Below are 20,243 nucleotides of genomic sequence, written 5' to 3' on the forward strand. Positions count from 1 at the left end.
AACAAGTTATCAACATGTAGTTGCATTAGCTAGACAGTTTACTTTTGTAACGTCATGTTTGTAATCGCGTAGAATCACAGGTGGAACGGAGACTGCACGTTGCCACGCCGTGATCGCGTCTTAGGGCGAGCTCCCGCCATGGCATGCATGCCATGCATGTCGCACGGGCACCCAAGAAAAGTGGCGCACTGTGCAGCTGCGCGTTGTGGCGAGGGATGCGGATCAAGCCCGTGATAAAGACTAAGCAATGCATCAAAGAAGCTACACCAGTTGCAGTGGAAAAACTCTCTATCGCGCGTGTGTGTTCGTTGTGCTCTCGGCGTCGTGTTCGCGGTGACCGCGCTCTGGCATCGTAGAGCGCCGGTGAGTTCATAGCATCGGCGATCCGCTGGCCCTAACAATCTGGTATCAGAACCGTTTGATGTTCTACAGTGGGTCCGTTAGCCCACCCCAATAGCCTCCGAAGAAGAAGTTCGTGATCCCATGCAGGAAGCCGGAGAAGAAGATGGGTGACGGCGCGTCAGCGAGCACCATGCCCGGTGTTCAGGAGAGCTCATTGATGTGGCCGATGTTGGATCGGTCGAACTACACCGAGTGGGCGATGCTGATGCAGTGCAACCTGGAGGCGATGGAGATATGGCACATCATCGATCCAGGCACCAACGACAAGAGATCGTAAGATCGGTAGGCGATGGGGGCGCTCCAAGGAGATGTGGGCGATGCTGGGGGCCGCAAGACCGTCAAGGAGGCATGGGAAGTGGTGTAGACGATGCGGCTTGGTGCTGATCGTGTGAAGGACGTCAACGCCCAGAAGCTATTGAAGGAGTTCGAGAATATCGAATTCAAGGAGGGCGAGTCCGTCGACAACTTCGGTATATGGATCACCAACCTCGTCGCCAACCTCAAGACGCTTGGGGAGACGGTGGATGACACCTATGTGGTCATGAAATTTCTCCGCGTGGTGCCTCCCCGTTTCACCCAGGTGGTGGTCTCGATCGAGATGTTCTGCGATCTCAAGGTGATGACGGTGGAGGAGTTGGTGGAGCACCTGCGTGCGGTGGAGGAATGACTCGACGACAAGGTCGAGCAGATCATCAACAAAACGGGCGTCTCCTACTTGTCGAGGAGGATTGGCTTGAGAAACACAAGCATCGCTTCCATCCCGGTCCAAAGGAAGGTGGCGGCGGTTCTAGTGGTGGCCACAAGAAGAGCAAGGCGGCGGCGTGCTCTGATGGTGGCGGTGCGGGAGCGATTAAACTGACCTCCAAGGGCATGCTAAGGTGGAAGGGGCGGTGTTGTAACTGTGGCATCTATGGACACTAGGATGCAAGCGCCCAAAGAAGGAGAAGAAGGAGGCCAAGCAGCCAGAGGCGAACGTGGCTGTGGGCGGAGTGGAGCAGCCGACGTTGATACTGGTGACGTGTGACGTCGACGTCGTGCGCGGGCCGACATAGATTGTCCACCTGGCGGAGAGTGTGATCCCGGTGATGTGCCTGACGGCGTGTGGGTGCTGGACACCGGCGCCAGTAACCACATGACCGGAACTCGATCGGCGCTGACACAGCTCGACGAGGGTGTTCATGGCACGGTGCGGTTTGGTGATGGCTCTCATGTCGAGATCCATGGCGTTGGTTCCATGGTGATCACTACACCACAACCCACCTTTCCCTACAATTATGTGTTGGTAAATCAAGGGTTTTGGCAACACATAATGTGTTGGCAATTCTTTACCTTTTTAGCGTCACTTAAACTATCGGCAATAGTAATGTAAGGCTACAACTTATATGTCGGCGTTTCTCCTTCCAACACATAAAGTGTCGGCGAAAGTTTTTAGACAAAAAAAGTGTCGTTGTAGCCTACCTAAGCCACTGTCCAAGTGTCGATGAAGGGGTAGGCGCCGAAGCAAAATAGAGATGCCTGTGTGGGCGGGAGACAGCGCGCCGAAACCTTGTTTTTTATCGGAAAAAGGCTAAGCCACTAAAATAGGAGGCCCACCCTTCGTTCTCCACTCATGCAGACTTTAGAAAAAAAAGAAAAACCTTGCTAGCAGGGCTCCGCTGCCGGGCGCCTCCAGGAGCCGGTGCCGGAGGCTAGCACCCGGCGCGGCCGCCGCCCCTTATGCCCGCCCAAATCGCCGCCTCCCAATCCCGCCGACGCCGAAGTTGTCCCTGGCCGGAGCCCCGCAGCCTACAGCCCTAGCCCCAGCCGCTGAATCCAACGGACGCCGCCGCCCTAGCCCCTAGTCGCCCTAGCCTACCGCCGCCCAAGCCTGCCACCCCCAAGCCTGCCGTCGTCCTAGCCCACCACTGGCCAGCAAGAGCGGTGCCTCCCCATTCCTCTCCACATCCAGGTGCATCATCTCCGCATCCCCATCCTCTCATCCCCATTCCCCTGAGTGCTAGGGTTTCGGCACAACTTAATTTCTTGTATTTTTTTTTGGTTACAGAAAGCAGTAGACGAAGGTGAGAAAGGCTAGAAAGATTCAAGGTTTGGGTTACTTCTCCTGCCAAACTTTCATTCAGTCTAGATCCGCCCTCTCTTCCACTCTTTGGAGAAGGCTCGATTTAGATGTGATCTTGTGAAGGTTGTGATCTTGATGCTACTTGCAATGCTAGATATTATGATTGTTTATCTAGTTCCTAATTTCTAGAAGCTCTCTAATTTCCCATATAGCTGAAGAAAAAAATATTGTTTATCTGGTCTCTGCATCGTGATTGAATCGGGTCTGCTATTAGTACAGGTCTGTTCATGCACTAGGAAACTAAAGTAGGGCATCAACTAATAATAGTCGTAGTGTTTGGAGGAGTAGTGCTAGTTCTACCCCTACTCTAGAAAGCTCTGTATGAGAGGAGAGGAAGCTGTGAGTTACTGAGGAAGAACAGAGCATGCTCCTTGGCATGAAGGCCATGACGACATGCATCTTTGCACAGACATGTACATAATATGGCTAACAATTCAGAAAGATGCATGTGTGTATGTACATAGTGTGTCTACATTATTTTCCTGCATATGAAACAAGCACGTTAGGGCTAGCTCTTGGAGTGGTAGTGGAGATAATGTTGAAGTGTTAATAATCTGATATTTGTGCCTGAAATGATATATGAGATCATTGACTGAACTATGTATTTGACATGCATTCAGTCATTCTTATACCTGAATTTCAGGATGCTGCCTATGCCTGCCAATAGGTTAGGTGCCTAGAAAAAGTTCACCGTTAGTGTTACTAAAACTAAAGCTCTTTTGGTTGCTATCTCCCCTATTTTAGAGAATTCAGCGCATACTAGCTAAATAAGTATGCTCTCATAGTTCACCTTTCACCTACATCTCTTGCCTAGTTTAGACTTCCATCCATCTTTTGCCTATATTCTTTGCTATAAAATTCAGCAAGTTGAATGAGTGATAATTTTTTCAGAGGTGATCTAAGAATCTTTGGAGGAAATGTGATGCACCAGCACCAACAATGATTGAATTTGAGGAGTTTATCTAAGGAGCTGTTTGCCAATGATCTGTTTGTCATGCACCATCAGCAACATTGATTGGATTTGAGGAACAACAGAACCTTGAAACAGTAGTAAGTATCCACTTTCTATATTGACAGCTTTGGAATTGCAGTTGTGTGTTAGGACATTGACTCGTATATATCTGTTTAGTAGGCTGCACCCTACATTCTTATTCTGGTGAAAATCAGCAATTATATTTGGTGCAGATATCATCTGTTTATTAAGACTATTATAAGATATTTACTAGAATGGACTCAATTTTTTTCATAGTCATATCTGTGTGATAATTGTGTGAATTTGTGGTGAAACTGAAATAGTGAATCAACTAGTCAAGCCCTTAGCTAATCATTGAATGTTTAGTTTTGTCCCTTTTGCTTGATTTGCAAGTGCAGCATGTGTTCTGTGCTTGCTGTCGAGCTTTATATGCACAAAGCTCTTCACAACCTTCCCAAAGCACACTCCAAACAAGCTATTTGTTTCAGCACTACGGCTCTGCACTTTCTGAAATTTGAGGGCAATATCACTGGATAGCTGATGCAAGTTGCACACAGCAAGCTTCTACCTCTGCACTCTGCAACTTCTGAAAATTACTACTGAACACGGCCAGACTCCAATACCGCAATTCCTTCAGAGCTAGCTAATTACATTGTTGACTGAAACACTCATGTATTAGCTTGCCTTACACTAAAAAAATGAGCTGATCGGCTCTAAGCGATTTTCTACATTGCCAAAGACTCTGCCTCGCTGAACTGTATTTTCTTGCACTGCACAAAGCACTCCGCCACCGCACCTTCATTAAAATTTCACTGTCACCTCCTCTTGTGCCTATACTCTACTCATCTATGCAATTGTATACTAATTTGTATATCACTTCTTTCTTACTGCAGCACAGTGTCTCCCATAAATTTCAGGCCCTGCTTGCTTCTTCTAATACAAATACTTTCTACTGCATAACTCTGTCTTAGCTTGCTGTCGAGTCAAACAAAAATATACGTTTGTATAATCAAAGAGCTATTAAGTTCATAGACCATAGACCCTAAATGCTTGTAGCTGCTGTGAACATTAGATACAGATTTTGTACGGGATGATAGTAGAGCAATACTCCGTAGCTAATGTGCAATGTGCCCATACTAACTTGCACTGGTGCAGCAAGGCTTTTTGCTCCCGGTTGGGAAACCCCTTTAGTCCCGGTTTCCCAACCGGGAGCACCAATTCGGGACTAAAGGTACCCTCCTTTAGTCCCGGCTTGACGCCCGGGACTAAATGGGGACCTTTAGTCCCGGTTGGAAACACCAACCGGGAGTAACGGGGGCCTCCAGGCCTGGCCAGGGACCGCCACGGGGCAGGACCTTTAGTCCCGGTTGGAAACACCAACCGGGACTAAATGTCCCTCTTTTTTTTCCTTTTTCTGGTTTCTATTTTTGGTTTCTTTTTTCATTTAATGATTAGTTTTGATATTAAAATACATTTTCGAATACGCTGCTAATAGTAATATATATGTGTACTTCGCACGCGTAAGTTTTCGTTCGAACTTTGTACATAAATAACAAACGAATATACGCGTACATGCATATATATGATGATCATATATATACACACGTTATTTTATGTACATATAATATGTGCATACATATATATATATATATATATATATATATATATATATATATATATATTACAAAGGTTTGATATATAAATTGTTTATGTCCTTAGCAATTCACTCCTCTAGATTTGGCATCCACGTTTCATTTAGGTCATTATAGAACTCGCCGTTGGGGTTGATGACCTGGTCATTTAGAAATCCTGCTATAGTCTCTCGAATTGCTTTAAGTTGGTCAAGTCGTATGACTCTTTCCCTCAATCATTCAGTCTTCAATAAAAGTTAAAGGAAAAAGTATTAATATATATATATATGTATGTGTATTGCTCATGTAATTACTTATACAAATGAGAGCAATAAAGAAATTGTAAATATACGATCGAAATAATATAAAGGAAAAAGTATTTATATACGTACTTTGAGTTGCTCTTCAAGAGTTCTCTTTGAGTATGCCATAATGAACTCGCAAACATAGTATCCGCAGTAGTTGTTACCCTGCTCCTGCCTTAGAACCCACTTTTACGACAAAAAAATCAATTAGGGCAAATTGAAATCATCATATGGTGTTAATTGAATATAAATGTGTAGTTATAGTACTTACTTTGTGTGCGATTACACCCAGTGGCGCTTTGCAATGTTTCATTTTTTGTTCCTCAATGAACCTTTTCCAAACCCTGCTCCCAATAAAATAAAAAAATAATTTAACCTTTAATAATTGTTGAGAGATCGGCGCCATTATATATATATGTTGTTATAGAGAAACTAAATTAATTACTCCGTTTGCGGTTTTCTCAACGAGTCTAAGATTTTCAATCTACTATTGGCCATATCGATGACCATCAATATCCAGTGATTGCTGGATAAACATATATATATATGTGTGTGTGTGTGTGTGAGAGAGAGGTAACTAGCTAGTAAGGAAATATTGATGTCCCATATATATGATCGACATTAATTACTTATAATAACACTCACTTGAAGTTGTAGGGGAAGAGTATCTCCTTCTTGTCGCGTTGGTTCATTATGAAATTCATGAGATTTCTCTCAGGTTGAGGCTTATAATCCTTCGGGGGGTTAGGGTGTTTGTATACGACATACGGATCAACGAACCCAACATCATTATCCTTTCTCTTTCTAAGTTCTGTCATCTCATATCTGCATACATGAAAATTGTGAATATATAATAAAGAAATTGTGAATATAGTAGAAAATAATCACACTTACAGACAATAGCAGCTAATGAGACTTTTGTCGAGAGAGTCCAGGTGGCATAGTTGGTGTAATTCTGGAAGCTCGACATAGATAATGTCATTGCCACGGAAGTAATGGTGGTTTCTAATTCCGATAGAAAGATAGATTTGTCCCGCATCAGACGCCGACATGTACCACCCGTTTAACAGGTACATTTGCGTACCCAGTTCACCTAATTTCTCTGGGTTGTATAGACTCTGGCCTGGTACAAATTTCTTGTAAGGATCCACTTCCGGAGCAGATGGTCCTTCAGTGAGCACTTCGGCAAGGTTCAAACCAGTGTCCTCATAAAATCGAAGAAACGACTCATAGCCGCCTACCTCCGCCACTAAGTTTAAGTTTGAACCATATTCGTTAGGAACGACAAGCGGGGGGGGGGGGGGGGATTGATTGTAGCAATTGTTGTCCGAGTTGTGCAACACCTTTCCCTACTCTCTTCTTTTTTTGCGCCACCTCATATGACTTGGTGAGAGAGCGGTCATAGTCCGATATCGGTTGTTTCGCGATGCTCTTAAGAGAATCCCATTTTTTGCTCCAACTTCTTTCTTAGCTGATCTGGAGGTAGGAAGAAGTATGATGGCTCCGGGTTCTCCCTCGCTCGTCGTGCCTGTTTTGCACCTTCAAAGAAATCTGTCACTTCTTTTTGTACTGCATCCATTAATTCCTGTTCACTTTTCTCATAAGATAGTTTTTGGGGAATAACCGGATGAGTATTTGCTTTCTGCTTCTTTGCCGGCGGGCAGGGCAACGGCTTCATTTGCGGGGCGGACCTCTTAAGGGCTGGCTTCCTTGGAGGCGGGGGAGGCGTTGGAGACCGCCTTGGAGGCAGTGCAGACTTTGGAGGCGGCGGAGGCATTGGAGACCTCGGCAGAGGAGTTGTGGACTTCCTTGGAGGCGGTGGAGGAGTTGGAGATGGTGGGGATGCAGCAGTGCCTTCGAAGGTGTCATCATTGCCCTGAGCACTATGATGGTCGGGAGAAGCAACAACTGGACTTTGGTTGGTGGAGGCCCTGCTTTGTGAGTACAAAAAATAATGAGATATAAGTAAATGCTTATTATTAGTCATGCCCATAGAAAATTATCAAAAAATTGTTTTGTTAACTTTTGTCCACACCTAATGTCTGCTGGTGGTGGAGCAGACGCCCTAGGGATAATGATGTAGCGCTTGCGCCATAGTATATATGCCTTCTCTGCTTCTCCTAGAGTCTTCTCTCCATCACCTCCAGGAATGTCAAGAGCTAGATCCTCATAACCTTTGCTCACTTTATCCACTGTGACCCTAGCATATCCAGGTTGTATTGGTGCCCCATGGATTCTTGGTGTCTTGGTAGGGTCTGGAGGAGTAAAAACACCGACAGCGACCTTGATTGTGTCATTCCCCCTTGGAACATGTAGCTCAATTGATGTCATTGGAGTAGTGACATCATCCATGGGGAAGCGCAGCGCTGCGTCATCTTGCTTTGGCAGCTCAGTGGAAGCGCAGCTGCTTTTCAACTGACCAGGGGGGCTAATATTAACATTTATTCCTGGCTCTGATGCCTGCCTCTGGGCACTCATTGCTATCTGCACTTGCTTTCTGATTTCTTCCTACATTCTTGCTTCCATTGCTTTTTCTCGCTCCTTTGCTTCAAGCACCATTTCCTCCAACATTGTCACCCACGCTGCTTGCTCCTCCTTGCTTCTTTGGCGGCTTTGGTAGGTTTCCCTATCATTAGGGAAACCATGAACCCATGGAGTGTTGCGTCCTAAGCCTCTGGTTCGGCCAGTGTGTTCAGCAGTCCTGATGGCATAAGTCAGCTCATCCTTCTCTCTATTGGGCTTGAACACACCAATCTCTTTAGCTTCTATAGCAAAAGCCAATCGGTGTGCTGCTGTTTCGAGTTTTTGCCCATACACTGCCAGACCGGTCTATGGGTCGAGTCTTCCCCCATGACCGAAAAAACAATTCTTCGAGCGTGGGGGCCACTTGGCTGATTCTGGTTCGATCCCCTTGGCAATAATGTCCGCTTCCATTTTTTGCCACTTCGGAATGGCAGTATCGTAGCCACCTGATCCCATGTCATGGTGGTATACCTTTTTTCGGGCATTCTCTTGGTTCCTTCTCACCCGTGCCTCACCCTCTGCTGATGTCTTGTACTCTACGAAATCATTCCAATAGGGCCTCTATTTCGAGATCGGGCCCGTAGCAGTATTGAAATTCGACGTTTCGTTCTTCTTGATGTATGTGTTGTATAGGTGTTTCTTCCAAGTCTAGAATTGTGTGGCCATCTTCTTCATAGCCCATGATCGAACTAGCTCCTTCAATTCATCATTGTTGATATCATCATAATCATCCGCTTGCAACGTGAAATGGGCAAGGATATCATTCTAGAGCAAATTCTTATCAACATCAGAGACAAAACTAACATCAGGGTCGTTGATCTTTTTCTTCCATTCACGGATACTGATCGGAATTCTGTCACTTACAAGGTACCCACATTGTTCCACGAATTTCCTTTTATGTGGACCAAGTGGTTCGCCTGTCTCGATGTTGAATTCTGATATTATGTACCGGCCCTCCAGTGGTTTCTTCGGTCCTCGAACATTTTTGCTCTTCGCCGTTGTGGTCGCCGATCCAGAGAGCTATATATAAAAAAATAATAAATAAATATCTTTTGTACACAGAAATATATACAATATTCACATATAATATATATTTAGTATATATACCTCGCCTATATTTTCTTGCAAAACATTTTCTTGCTCATTTTCAAGAGCTAGGTATTGACTTCCGTCATCAACATCCTGCTCACCAGCATTGGCAATAATATTCATCATTTTTTCCTCCATGTTGTCTCCCGGGGTAGCCATATCTAACAAATTTAACAAAATTTAATTCACATATATAAACAAGTCATATATATACAATAAGTCATATACAAATTTATCTAAGTCACATATATATAAACAAGGCATATATGTACAATAAGTCATAAACAAAATAAATCTAAGTCACATATATAAACAAGTCATATAAACAAGTCATATAAACAAGTCATATATATAAACAATTCATATATGTAAACAATCATATATGTCAACAAGTCATATATGTAAACAAGTCATATATGTAAACAAGTCATATAAACAAGTCATATATATAAACAAGCCATATATGTAAACAAGTCATATAAACGACGAATTCGCCCTAGCGAGAACGACGAATTCGCCCTAGCGAGAACGACAATTCGCTCTAGCGAGAACGACAGGGCGAATTCGTCGTTCTCGCTAGGGCGAATCGTCGTTCTCGCTAGGGCGAATCGTCGTTCTCGCTAGGGCGAATTGTCATTCTCGCTAGGGTATACAACAACGGGGCGGCGTTGCTCCGCATATACAACAACGGGGCGACGTTGCTTCGCATACAACACAACGTGGCGGTGTTGCTCCGCATACAACACAACGAGGCGGCATTGCTCCGCATACAACACAATGAGGCGGCGTTGCTCCACATACAACACAACGAAGCGGCGTTGCTCCGCATACAACACAACGACGGTGTTGCTCCGCATACAACACAACGAGGCCTTCCTCTGCATATATCACATACAAACACATATCAACGTACGTAGGGGTCGGCGGTGATGGGCGTCTGGAGGCGGTGATGACGAGGCGGCGAGGGGCGTGGCTGGCGGCCGAGGCTCCTCCTCCTCCCTTCTCCTTCCTCCTCCCTTCTCCTTCTTCCTTCTACTCCCTTCTCCTTCTTCCTTCTCCCTTCTCTCCTCCACCTCCCTTCTCTCCTCTACTACCCTGCTCCTCCTCTCCTCCAATCCGGCGGTTCAGGGGGCAGGGCACCAGTCCGGCGGCGGGGACGACTGCGGCGGAGCAGGGCCGCGATGGGGATGGCCGCGGCGGAGCGGGACCGGGATAGCTACGGCAGAGCGGGGCCGGGCCGGGGACGGCCGCGGCAGAGTGGGGCCAGGGTGGGGACGGCCACGGCGGAGCAGGGCCGGGCCGGCCGCGGCAGAGCGGGGCCGGATGCAGCGGAGCGGGGCCGGGGTGGGGATGGCCGCGGCAGAGCAGGGACGGGCCGGGGTGGTCAGGGGGCGGCGCGTCGGCGAGCGCGCTTAGTCGGGGCGTGCGACGTCGGGGAGCCGATGCGCGTGCGGGCGCTCGCGAGGTGCGGCGTCGGCGGCGGATCGGACGAGCGGCGACGGGTCTGTTAGGGCTTGGCTCGACAGTGGGGAGGAGGAAGAAGAGGGGCTGGGGCGGGCGCAGAGGCTATATAAGGGAGAGGACCTTTAGTCCCGGGAGCCACCACCAGCCAGGACTGAAGGCCCTTTAGTCCTGGGCCCTGTTAACGCCCGGGACTAAAGGTCACACCTTTAGTCCCGGCTGGTGGTGGTGGTGGCGCTCGGGACTAAAGGTTTTTGGCGGGCAACCGAACTGCAGTTTCGCTGCCCGCCAATTCATTAGGATTTTAATATATTTCTTTTTACACAAATGATAAAAGGATAGTTAATTGCACAGAAAATTAAATAAAAGACATAAATTTTTTTAAAAAAAATATAGATTCTATTTTGCTTTATTGCACACAGGAAAATTATGTGACCTAAAGTTTTAATTTTTTAACAAGTTTTAAAACACAATATAGTGTTTAAATTACTATTTCGATAATGCAAAAATATAGTGTTTAATTAAATTCAGAAAAACTCTCGTGTTTTGACTGGAAATTTGTTTTCACATCATTTGAACGTGACATAATCCCACCATCAAACATAAATTCACAATTATTACATAATATCTCTAATACACACTATTAAACATCAATATATATATCAAGCGGGCACAGTAATGAACTTCTTCTTGACGTATGTCCCTTGGTTATGATCGCGCCGTAACCATGGAGTGTCCTCATCGTTTAGCTAGATTCTAGGGTCTTTGTTCACTGTGAAGGGTGAAATTCAGTCATCCTTTTCATAATCTTCTGACATGTTTGACTTGTCTTCGATTCCGATGATGTTTCTTTTTCCTGAAAGAACTATGTGGCGCTTTGGCTCATCATTGATTGGGTGGTTGTCGTTTTTCCCTCTCTTCGGTTTTGTAGACATGTCCTTGACATAGAACACCTGAGTCACATCCTTCTCAAGGACAAACGGTTCGCCTTTGTACCCAATATTGTTGAGGTCCACTGTTGTCATTCCATACTGGTTGTCGACTGCTATGCCGCCTCCAGTCGTCTTTACTCACTGGCACTTGAACAAAGGTACCTTAAAATGAGATGCATAGTCTAGTTCCCATATCTCCTCTATGCGGCCATAGTATGTTTGCTTGTTCCCACTAGGGTCGGTGGCATCTATGTGGACACCACTGTTCTGGTTGGTGCTCCTTTTATCTTGTGCTACTGTGTAAAATATATTCCCATTTATCTCGTACCCTTTGTATGTGAGGATATGCCATGATGGCTGCCTAGCCAACAAATACAGCTCCTCATCAATACTCTCATCACCCTGACATTCTTTTCGCAACCAGTCGCTGAAAGTTTCCATGTGCTGACACGTAATCCATGCTTCAGACTTCCCTGAGAACTCAGATCGGAGGAGGTTCTTGTGTGTCTTGATATACGGATCTACCAAGGAGGAGTTCTGTAGAACTGTGTAGTGTGCTTTATTGAAATAATCATCACCCTTACCAATATATGTTTTCTTCCCTAGTGTCCCCTTTCCACTTAGTCTCCCCTCATGTCGTGATTCAGGAACACCAATCGGGTTAATATCGAGAATGAAGTCAACACAGAAGTCAATGACCTCCTCTGTTCCGTAGCCCTTGGCGATGCTTCCTTCTGGCCGAGCACGGTTGTGAACATATTTCTTTAGGATTCCCATAAACCTCTCAAAGGGGAACATGTTGTGTAGGAACACAGGACCGAGAATAGTAATCTCCTTGACCAGATGAACTAGGAGGTGTGTCATGATATCAAAGAAGGAGGGAACACCAACTCAAAGTTGACAAGACATTGAACCACATCATTCTATAGTTTTGCTAGATCCGTTGGATCGATTGCCTTCTGAGAAATTGCATTGAGGAATGCACATAGCTTCACGATGGCTAGACGTGCATTTGGTGGTAGAATTCCTCTTAATGCAACTGGAAGCAATTGAGTCATGAGCACGTGGCAGTCATGGGACTTTAAGTGTCCAAATTTCTTCTCTGGCACATTTATTATACCCTTTATATTCGAGGAGAATCCAGACGGTACCTTAATGCTATCTAGGCATTCAAACAAGTTGTCCTTCTCTTCTTTGCTAAGAGTGTAGCTGGCAGGACTTAAGTACTGGCGTCCATCATCTGTCTTCTCTGGATGTAGGTTGTCTCGTTCTTTCAAACACCGTAGGTCCTGTCGTGCTTCAATTGTGTCCTTAGGCTTCCCATACATGCCCATGAAGCCTAGCAGGTTCACACAAAGATTCTTCGTCAGGTGCATCATGTCGATCGCGCTGCGGACCTCTAGGACTTGCTAATAGGGTAGCTCCCAAAATAAGGACTTCGTCTTCCACATGGGTGCGTGACCGTTGGCGTCCTTTGAAACAGGTTGGCTGCTAGGTCCCTTTCCAAATATCACTTTCACATCATTGACCATATCGAGGACGTCCTCACCAGTTTGGTTGCGAGGCTTGGTCTGGTGGTCTGCCTTACCTTTAAAATGCTTGCCTTTCTTTCTTACGGGGTGATTTGTAGGAAGAAATCGTCGATGCCCAAGGTACATGACCTTGCGACACTTTTTCAAGAATATACCTTTCATGTCACCGAAACAGTGCGTGCATGCATTATATCCCTTGTTTGATTGTCCTGAAAGATTACTTAGAGCTGGCCAATCATTGATTGTTACGAACAACAATGCTCGCAGGTCAAAGTGCTCCTGCTTGTGCTCATCCCACACGCGTACACCTGGCTTATTCCACAAAAGTAGAAGTTCTTCAACTAGTGGCCTCAGGTACACATCGATGTCGTTGCCAGGTTGCTTTGGGCCTTGGATGAGCACCGGCATCATAATAAACTTACGTTTCATGCATAACTAGGGAGGAAGGTTGTAGATACACAGAGTAATAGGCCAAGTGCTGTGACTACTGCTCTGCTCCCCGAAAGGATTCATACCATCCGTACTTAAAGCAAACCTTAAGTTTCTTGCGTCACTTGCAAACTCGGGGAATTCTCTATCGATTGCTCTCCACTGGGACCCATCAGCAGGGTGTCTCAACATATTGTCTACCTTACGGTCTTCTTTGTGCCATCGCAACAACTTTGCATGGTCTCTGTTTCTAAAAAGACATTTCAAGCGTGGTATTATAGGAGCATACCACATAACCTTGGCAGGGATTTTCTTGGGATGTTCACCCTCAACATCACCAGGGTCATCTCGCCTGATCTTATACCGCGACACGTGACATACAGGGCATGCATCCAACTTCTCGTACTCCATGCCACGGTAGAGGATGCAGTCATTAGGACATGTATGTATCTTCTGGATTTCTAATCCTAAAGGGCAGACTACCTGTTTTGCTTCGTACGTAGTGCTGGGCAATTCGTTATCCTTCGGAAGCATCTTCTTTTGGATTTTTAGTAACTCCGTGAATCCCTTGTTAGATACACCATTCTTTTCCTTCCATTGCAGCAATTCCAATGTGGTACCTAACTTTTTCTGCCCCGCATCACAAGTTGGGTATAGCAATTTCTTGTGATCCTCTAGCACGTGGTCGAACTTGATCTTCTCCTTTTCACTTTCGCATTCTCTTTGTGCGTCACGAATGGCCTGACCAAGATCGTCAGTGGGCTCCTCCTCTGCCCCTACCTCTTCTTCAGTGGGCTTCCCCTCTGCCCCCACCTCTTCTTCAGCGGGCTTCTCCTTTGCCCCCACCTCTTCTTCAGCTTCCCCCATTGCAGTATCATTGAAGGCACCATATTCAGCAAAAATGTCATCATCGCCCCATTGTTCTTCTTCACCTTCTTCCATTACAACTCCGGTTTCTCTGTGCTTCGTCCAACAAATATAGTTTGGCATGAAACCCGACTTGAACAAGTGTGAATGAAGAGTCTTTGAGTTAGCATATTCCATCATATTCTTACATACGGCACATGGGCAGCACATGAAACCATCGCGTTTGTTTGCCTCGGCCGCACGTAACAAAGAATGCACGCCATCCATGAACTCTTGGGAGCGATGATCAGCATTGTACATCCAATGCCGACTCATCTGCATTACATGACATAAATACCGTATTAAAACCTAGAACATAATTAGTTAATTATACAATATGCATACCACCACAAAAGCTATAAATTTAAGAAAGCCTCGCTACAATGTAGACAATCCCAACTATCACTAAAAACACTAAAGCTAAAATGCACTTCAGCAGCACAAGGATTTCGCGACCAATCCCAACTAAAACAGACAGCTCCCCCGTTTGTTCAACATCTTTGGGCTTCTTTGGCTGGATCACTGCCTCATTAGCCGCCATATCAGCCTGTTGTGCAAGATATTTTTGCACGACTTCAACATACTCTTCCTCCCAGTAGAAGCCTGAACATCCAGTGCTATCCCACTGAAATTAAAACAGAAAATTAGAACTTTAATCACAACCATCATGAAAATAGGTATAAACTAACCATAGTCATTAAATACGATAAAATAACTCACATTGCGATCCGGACAATGGTAGAAAATGCGACCCTTGTTGGGACCCTCCTTCTTCACTCGGTACTCCATCACAATCTTCGTCTCATCACAACACTTGCCGCATGCAATGAGTGGGAGGCCCGGCCTAAGTCGCTTTGGAAACCCATGAGAGGTCGAGGACCCGGAAGCAGTTGCCATCTACTTTCTATACTCATTTTTTAATACACTATAAATTTCTCATTTTATAAACAAATAAAATTAAAAAAACTCTAAAATTCTCTATATCTCTAAATAATGAAGTGTGCTATGCATGCTACAAATGAACAGTGAATACTAGTTTTTAATAGCTACTTTAACCTTCCTTCATGTAAATATGCAAGCTTGAAGTGATTTTGACCTCAAATTGCTTACAAATGAAAAAAACCACAAGAAAGAACCATATATATAGTGAACAAAATGAGATAAGACAATGGTGAAACATGAGAGTATGAAGTTGGTAACCTTTAGAATCGAAGAATCGACGGAGGAATCGAAGAAATCGATGGAGGAATCAAAGAATGGATGGAGAAAGAGCAAGAACATTGCTTAAATTTGAACTGAAGCTCTCGGGTGGGCTCGGGGAGGAAGAAGACAGCCAACAGGATTTATATGGGGGACCTTTAGTCCTAGTTGGTGGATCCAACCGGGACTAAAGGTCACTTTCTAGTCCCGGGCCACGCCACTAGCCGGGACAAGAGCTTTAGTCCCGGTTGGAGCCACCAACCAGGAGTAAAGGTCGACCTTTAGTCCCGGTTGGTGGCTCCAACCGGGACTAAAGGTCCCCTGCCACAACGGCCTGGCGCAGGAGCCATTGGGCAGAGACCTTTAGTCCCGGTTGGAGCCACCAACCGGGACTAAAGGTCTCTCTAGTCCCGGGCGTAATATTTCCCGGGACTAGAGCCTGGTTTGGCCCTTGGATCAAAGGTCTGTTCTCTACTAGTGTTGTATACCAGCACGATTCAGAACTACAGGTGCAATGTGCAGGGAGTGTGCTAGCAATTCTAATTGGGGTATAAAAAGTTAGTACACCAGTTCATGCATGCTTCTTTTTCTAAATTGGTTTCATTGCTTGTTTGTGATCATTACTATTAGGACAAGTATGTTTTCAACCTTTTAACTGTGCTCGTGGTTTCTTTTTGAACCCTTAAAACTAAAATCATCCATTTGCATCCTTAAAACTATAAAATCTCCAATTTGCATCCATTTTAAGGCTGTTTTGTGCTGATTTGGGTACTACATATCATCGAAAACCACTAGATTTAGGATGAAGGTTGCGTTTTAGATGGTTTTGAGAGACTGAGGTGATTAAGTGTATGGTTCACACACAATTTTCATTAAATATTGTTCTTTATAATTTGGCTACTTGTTGGTAAATTTACCGCTGCCTTCGCACTATGGCCAAGTTAGAATTTCCCCTGAAGGCCTGAAGTTTTCACTTGACTGTCCTGGTGATCGCAACCCTTTACCCCTGGTTCTGTGTAACTGGCATAGAACTCAGGCTAGCTTTGTATATTCTGATTCCACACATATGCACATATGGATATATGCTGCAATATGGTGCGCCGTAACATCACATTTTATGATGCATGCCATTAAGAAGGTTAGATTTGACCGTCTTTGGACTGTAAAAAGGATTCAATATGATTTATAATCTTTTCCACCAAAAAGGGAAGCATGCAAAAATAGATGTTTGAATTTTTTTGTCTTATCTACATCCTGCTTAGTCATGTAACCGGAAATTGTCAAGGATGCTGGAACCATATGCAACTTCATTTGCTTTCGTGCCTTTTCTGTGGCTGGTGTATGCATTTTGCATGGGCGTCTTCACCTTTCCAGGAGTTGAGGTGCATGATCCCAACAATATGGCGAGATCCACTTTGGTCCCTCTAACTCTTTTTTGCCTTTTGAACTAGAAGGGTCAAGCTTTAGTTAAAAGGCTTTGCATGTGTGGATGTTCTAGTTCTGGGCATATATGGATTCTTTTTCATCTCTTGCTAATTTTGTTCATGTGACCTAGTTTTTTTTAGCTAATATCGTTTACAATATATGCCAATGATCATAATATTTCGGTCACTGCAAGCAATATTGAGTTCAACGGAACTTTCCCAGTTTTCATTTTATAAAATGTCGAGATGTCATATCAATGAAATGAAATACCGAGAATACGCACTCCAAGGGGCCCTATGTGCTTCTTTCCTCTTGACATTGCATTGGTTCCCGTTTCTAGTCATGGCGCCAGTGACATACTACCATGTGAAACTGTACGTGTTACTTTCACTTGATGTTAATTATAACAGAATATTCATATTATTCATCATTGGATACTATGTTGTTCATACTTTTGGCTGCACTCACATCTTGATTATTTTTATATACATGGAAATAATACTTGACATGATCTACAAGCCTCAATGGCTCAATGGAACAGCTAAGTAAGAACATATCAATTTTAGAATTTAGGGATGGCGATGTTGTGCTTCTAGGGTGATAATTTGTAGTTTTCCACATGTTCTGGGCCATGTGTTTTTTTGTTTGGTCCTGTAGCAATTCCTTCTCTGAAAATGGGAGAATATTGGTAGGGACTCAGGGTATTAGCAAATGGGAGAAGGTAGTGCACCTATTCTAGTATTATACCTTCGCAATTTTATAAGCCTCACTACCAAAATTTGTTAGCTAGTTAATTTTCATTAGTGCTGGAATATGAGTGCAACAACTCTGAATCACGCTATGTGCACTTTATTTGCCAAGATAAATAGTTTCCTTTTTATCAGTATGTGCTAGAAAAGAATCATTAAGTAATATTTTGTTGTAATTATTTAGTAATCAGCATGACCTGTTGATTCCAAATATTGTTGGCTTAATAATGATTAACGAAAATGATTCTTAGTTTGTTCTGGTAGGATACATCTATAATGTAGCTGAACTCTTCTCTTGAAGGTATGAGCTTGGGCGCCAGCCGGCCAACACCAAGTTGTCAACCAACAAGACAGTGAGGAGGGTTCGTGTTCGTGGAGGTAATGTGGAGTGGAGGACTCTTCGCCTGGATACGTGGTCTACAATGCATCAAACAATGAGCTTGTGAGGACTCAAACCCTTGTGAAGAGTGCCATTGTGCAAGTTGATGCTGCCCCATTCAAGCAGTGGTACCTCACTCACTATGGAGTTGACATCTGTAGGAAGAAAAAGTTCCTGTTGCAAAGAAGGAATCTGCTGAGGTATTATTTCTTGCAACACAGCGTCTCACTATTTACTATTAAATGTTTTTAATAAGGGATTGGCTTCATAGTTCATACATCATGATTTGTAGCTAGCAAATATCAGCTCTTTATGTTCTCTCTTTTAAAGACAACTGACTCACCTCATTCTTGTATGTTTATATTGTCTACTCCTGTGCCTTGCAGATTCTTAGAGAACTCTTCTTTTCTTATCCACGTTTCACATTTGAATTGCATGTTTTGCACTATGAGTTTTAGATTTCTGTATGGAAAATGTTAAATTTGATTGTTTTTATTAATATATTTTGCTTGAAGTATTTCCATAAAGCAGAGATCTATAGTTAATTAGTTTTCTATCTTTAGTGTCTGTTATGTTTCCTCTGGTGATCACTTATTGTTTGAGATTCATTCATCTAGGGACAAGAGGGTGAGGTAGCAGCTGAGGAAACAAAGAAGAGCAACCATGTCAAGAGGAAGCTTGAGGAGCGTCAGAAGGGACGTGAGCTTGACGCTCACATTGAAGAGCAATTTGGTAGTGGAAGCTTGCTGGCGTGCATTTCTTCCTGCCCTAGACAGTGTGGCCGAGCTGATGGGTAAGAAATAATGGACTTCCACCAGACTTTCTTTGTTTTTGTTAGAGCAGCTTATCTGTTTGTGTACCATTTAACTTTTGTAGCTTAAAGCTTAATGTTTGTTTATACTCTTTATGTTACAATCACCGTGAGTCTAGACATTTTAGATATGTTGGCGGCTGTCACAAATTTATCCTTCTAGGCTTCAAGTAGAATGGAAGTTGTCCCCTTATTTTCATTTATATCTTATATTGCAGGCAGCTCCTTACAATACACTTTTCTTTTTTGTATAACAGGTACATCCTTGAGGGTAAAGAACTTGAGTTCTACATGAAGAAGCTTCAGCGCAAGAAGGGCAAGGGCGCTGCAGCTTAGAGCATTCTCATGGATGGTCCTCCGCGGAAATGTGTGGCCTATTAAATATTACTCTAGCTTTTTTTTGTTAGTCGTCTCAAGTTCAGAACGTCTATGTCATGTTTTGTAGACCTGATGAGAACACTATTTTCCGAAAATGAATCAACTCTATCTAGCTCCTAAGAATTGAGATTTTCCTTCTATATGAATAACAGTGGATTTGTCAAATTATTCAAATTGTATTTATATCTACATATGTAGTACAGTTTTGCCGATAGTTTAGTTGTTGGACATGGCATGATTCACAAAATACCTTGAAAATGGTTTCGCCAACACACAAACTATCGGGAAAGGTTCAAATTGTCGGCGTAGGTCTTAACTGTCGGCAAAGGGTTAACTGTCGGCGTAGGTCCACCATTTGGCAACACAAAAAGTGTCGGCGATTCCTTTAACTATCGGTGAAAGTTTCGCCCATGGCTTATAGCGCGACTGTTTCTAAACTGTCGTCAAAACCTTTCGCAAGAGGTTATCTGTCGGGAAAGGTACCCTTTGTCCACTATAAAAAGTGTTGGCAAAGGTATGTTGTGTTATAGTGGATGCAACATCACCACAGTGAACACAAGGTACTGGCTGACGTCTACTATATCCCAAAATTGAGAAGCAACATTGTTAGTTTGGGTTAGTTAGAAGAGAAGGGTTTTGAGGTCTCTCTGAAAAATGGAAGAATGCGTGTGTTTGATCAAGAGCACTCACTGTTGATTTCTACCCCTAGAACTGCTAATAGGCTGTACCTTGTTAAGTTTGGATTGGTTCCTCCAGTTTGGTTACTTGCACAGTCTGAAGATGAGTCATGGCGTTGGCATGCTAGATTTGGGCATCTAAATTTCAGAGCATTGAATGATCTCAGTGCCAAGAAAATGGTAGAAGGTATGCCAACTGTTAAAAAGGTAGAGAAGATTTGTCATGGGTGTGTTATTGGGAAACATCACAGAATTCCTTTTCGTCAGGTGTCAGGCTATAGAGCAGAAAAGGGACGAGAACTTGTACGTGCTGACTTCTGTG

General features: G+C 44.1%; 1 protein-coding gene and 1 pseudogene across 1 annotated transcript; both read left to right on the top strand.

Annotated features, from left to right (window-relative positions):
- Nucleotides 1-10,223: 10,223 nt before the first annotated feature.
- On the top strand, nt 10,224-10,553 carry LOC136503790 (uncharacterized). Its single transcript, XM_066498758.1, has one exon. It carries the CDS (start codon nt 10,224-10,226, stop codon nt 10,551-10,553), a length of 330 nt encoding a protein of 109 aa, XP_066354855.1.
- Nucleotides 10,554-17,269: 6,716 nt separating this feature from the next.
- On the top strand, nt 17,270-19,322 carry LOC136503791 (small ribosomal subunit protein eS8-like; annotated as a pseudogene).
- The last annotated feature ends 921 nt before the right edge of the window (nt 19,323-20,243 follow it).

Source organism: Miscanthus floridulus, chromosome 14 (assembly GCF_019320115.1).
Source record: "Miscanthus floridulus cultivar M001 chromosome 14, ASM1932011v1, whole genome shotgun sequence".
In the NCBI taxonomy this organism is placed as follows: Eukaryota; Viridiplantae; Streptophyta; class Magnoliopsida; order Poales; family Poaceae; genus Miscanthus; species Miscanthus floridulus.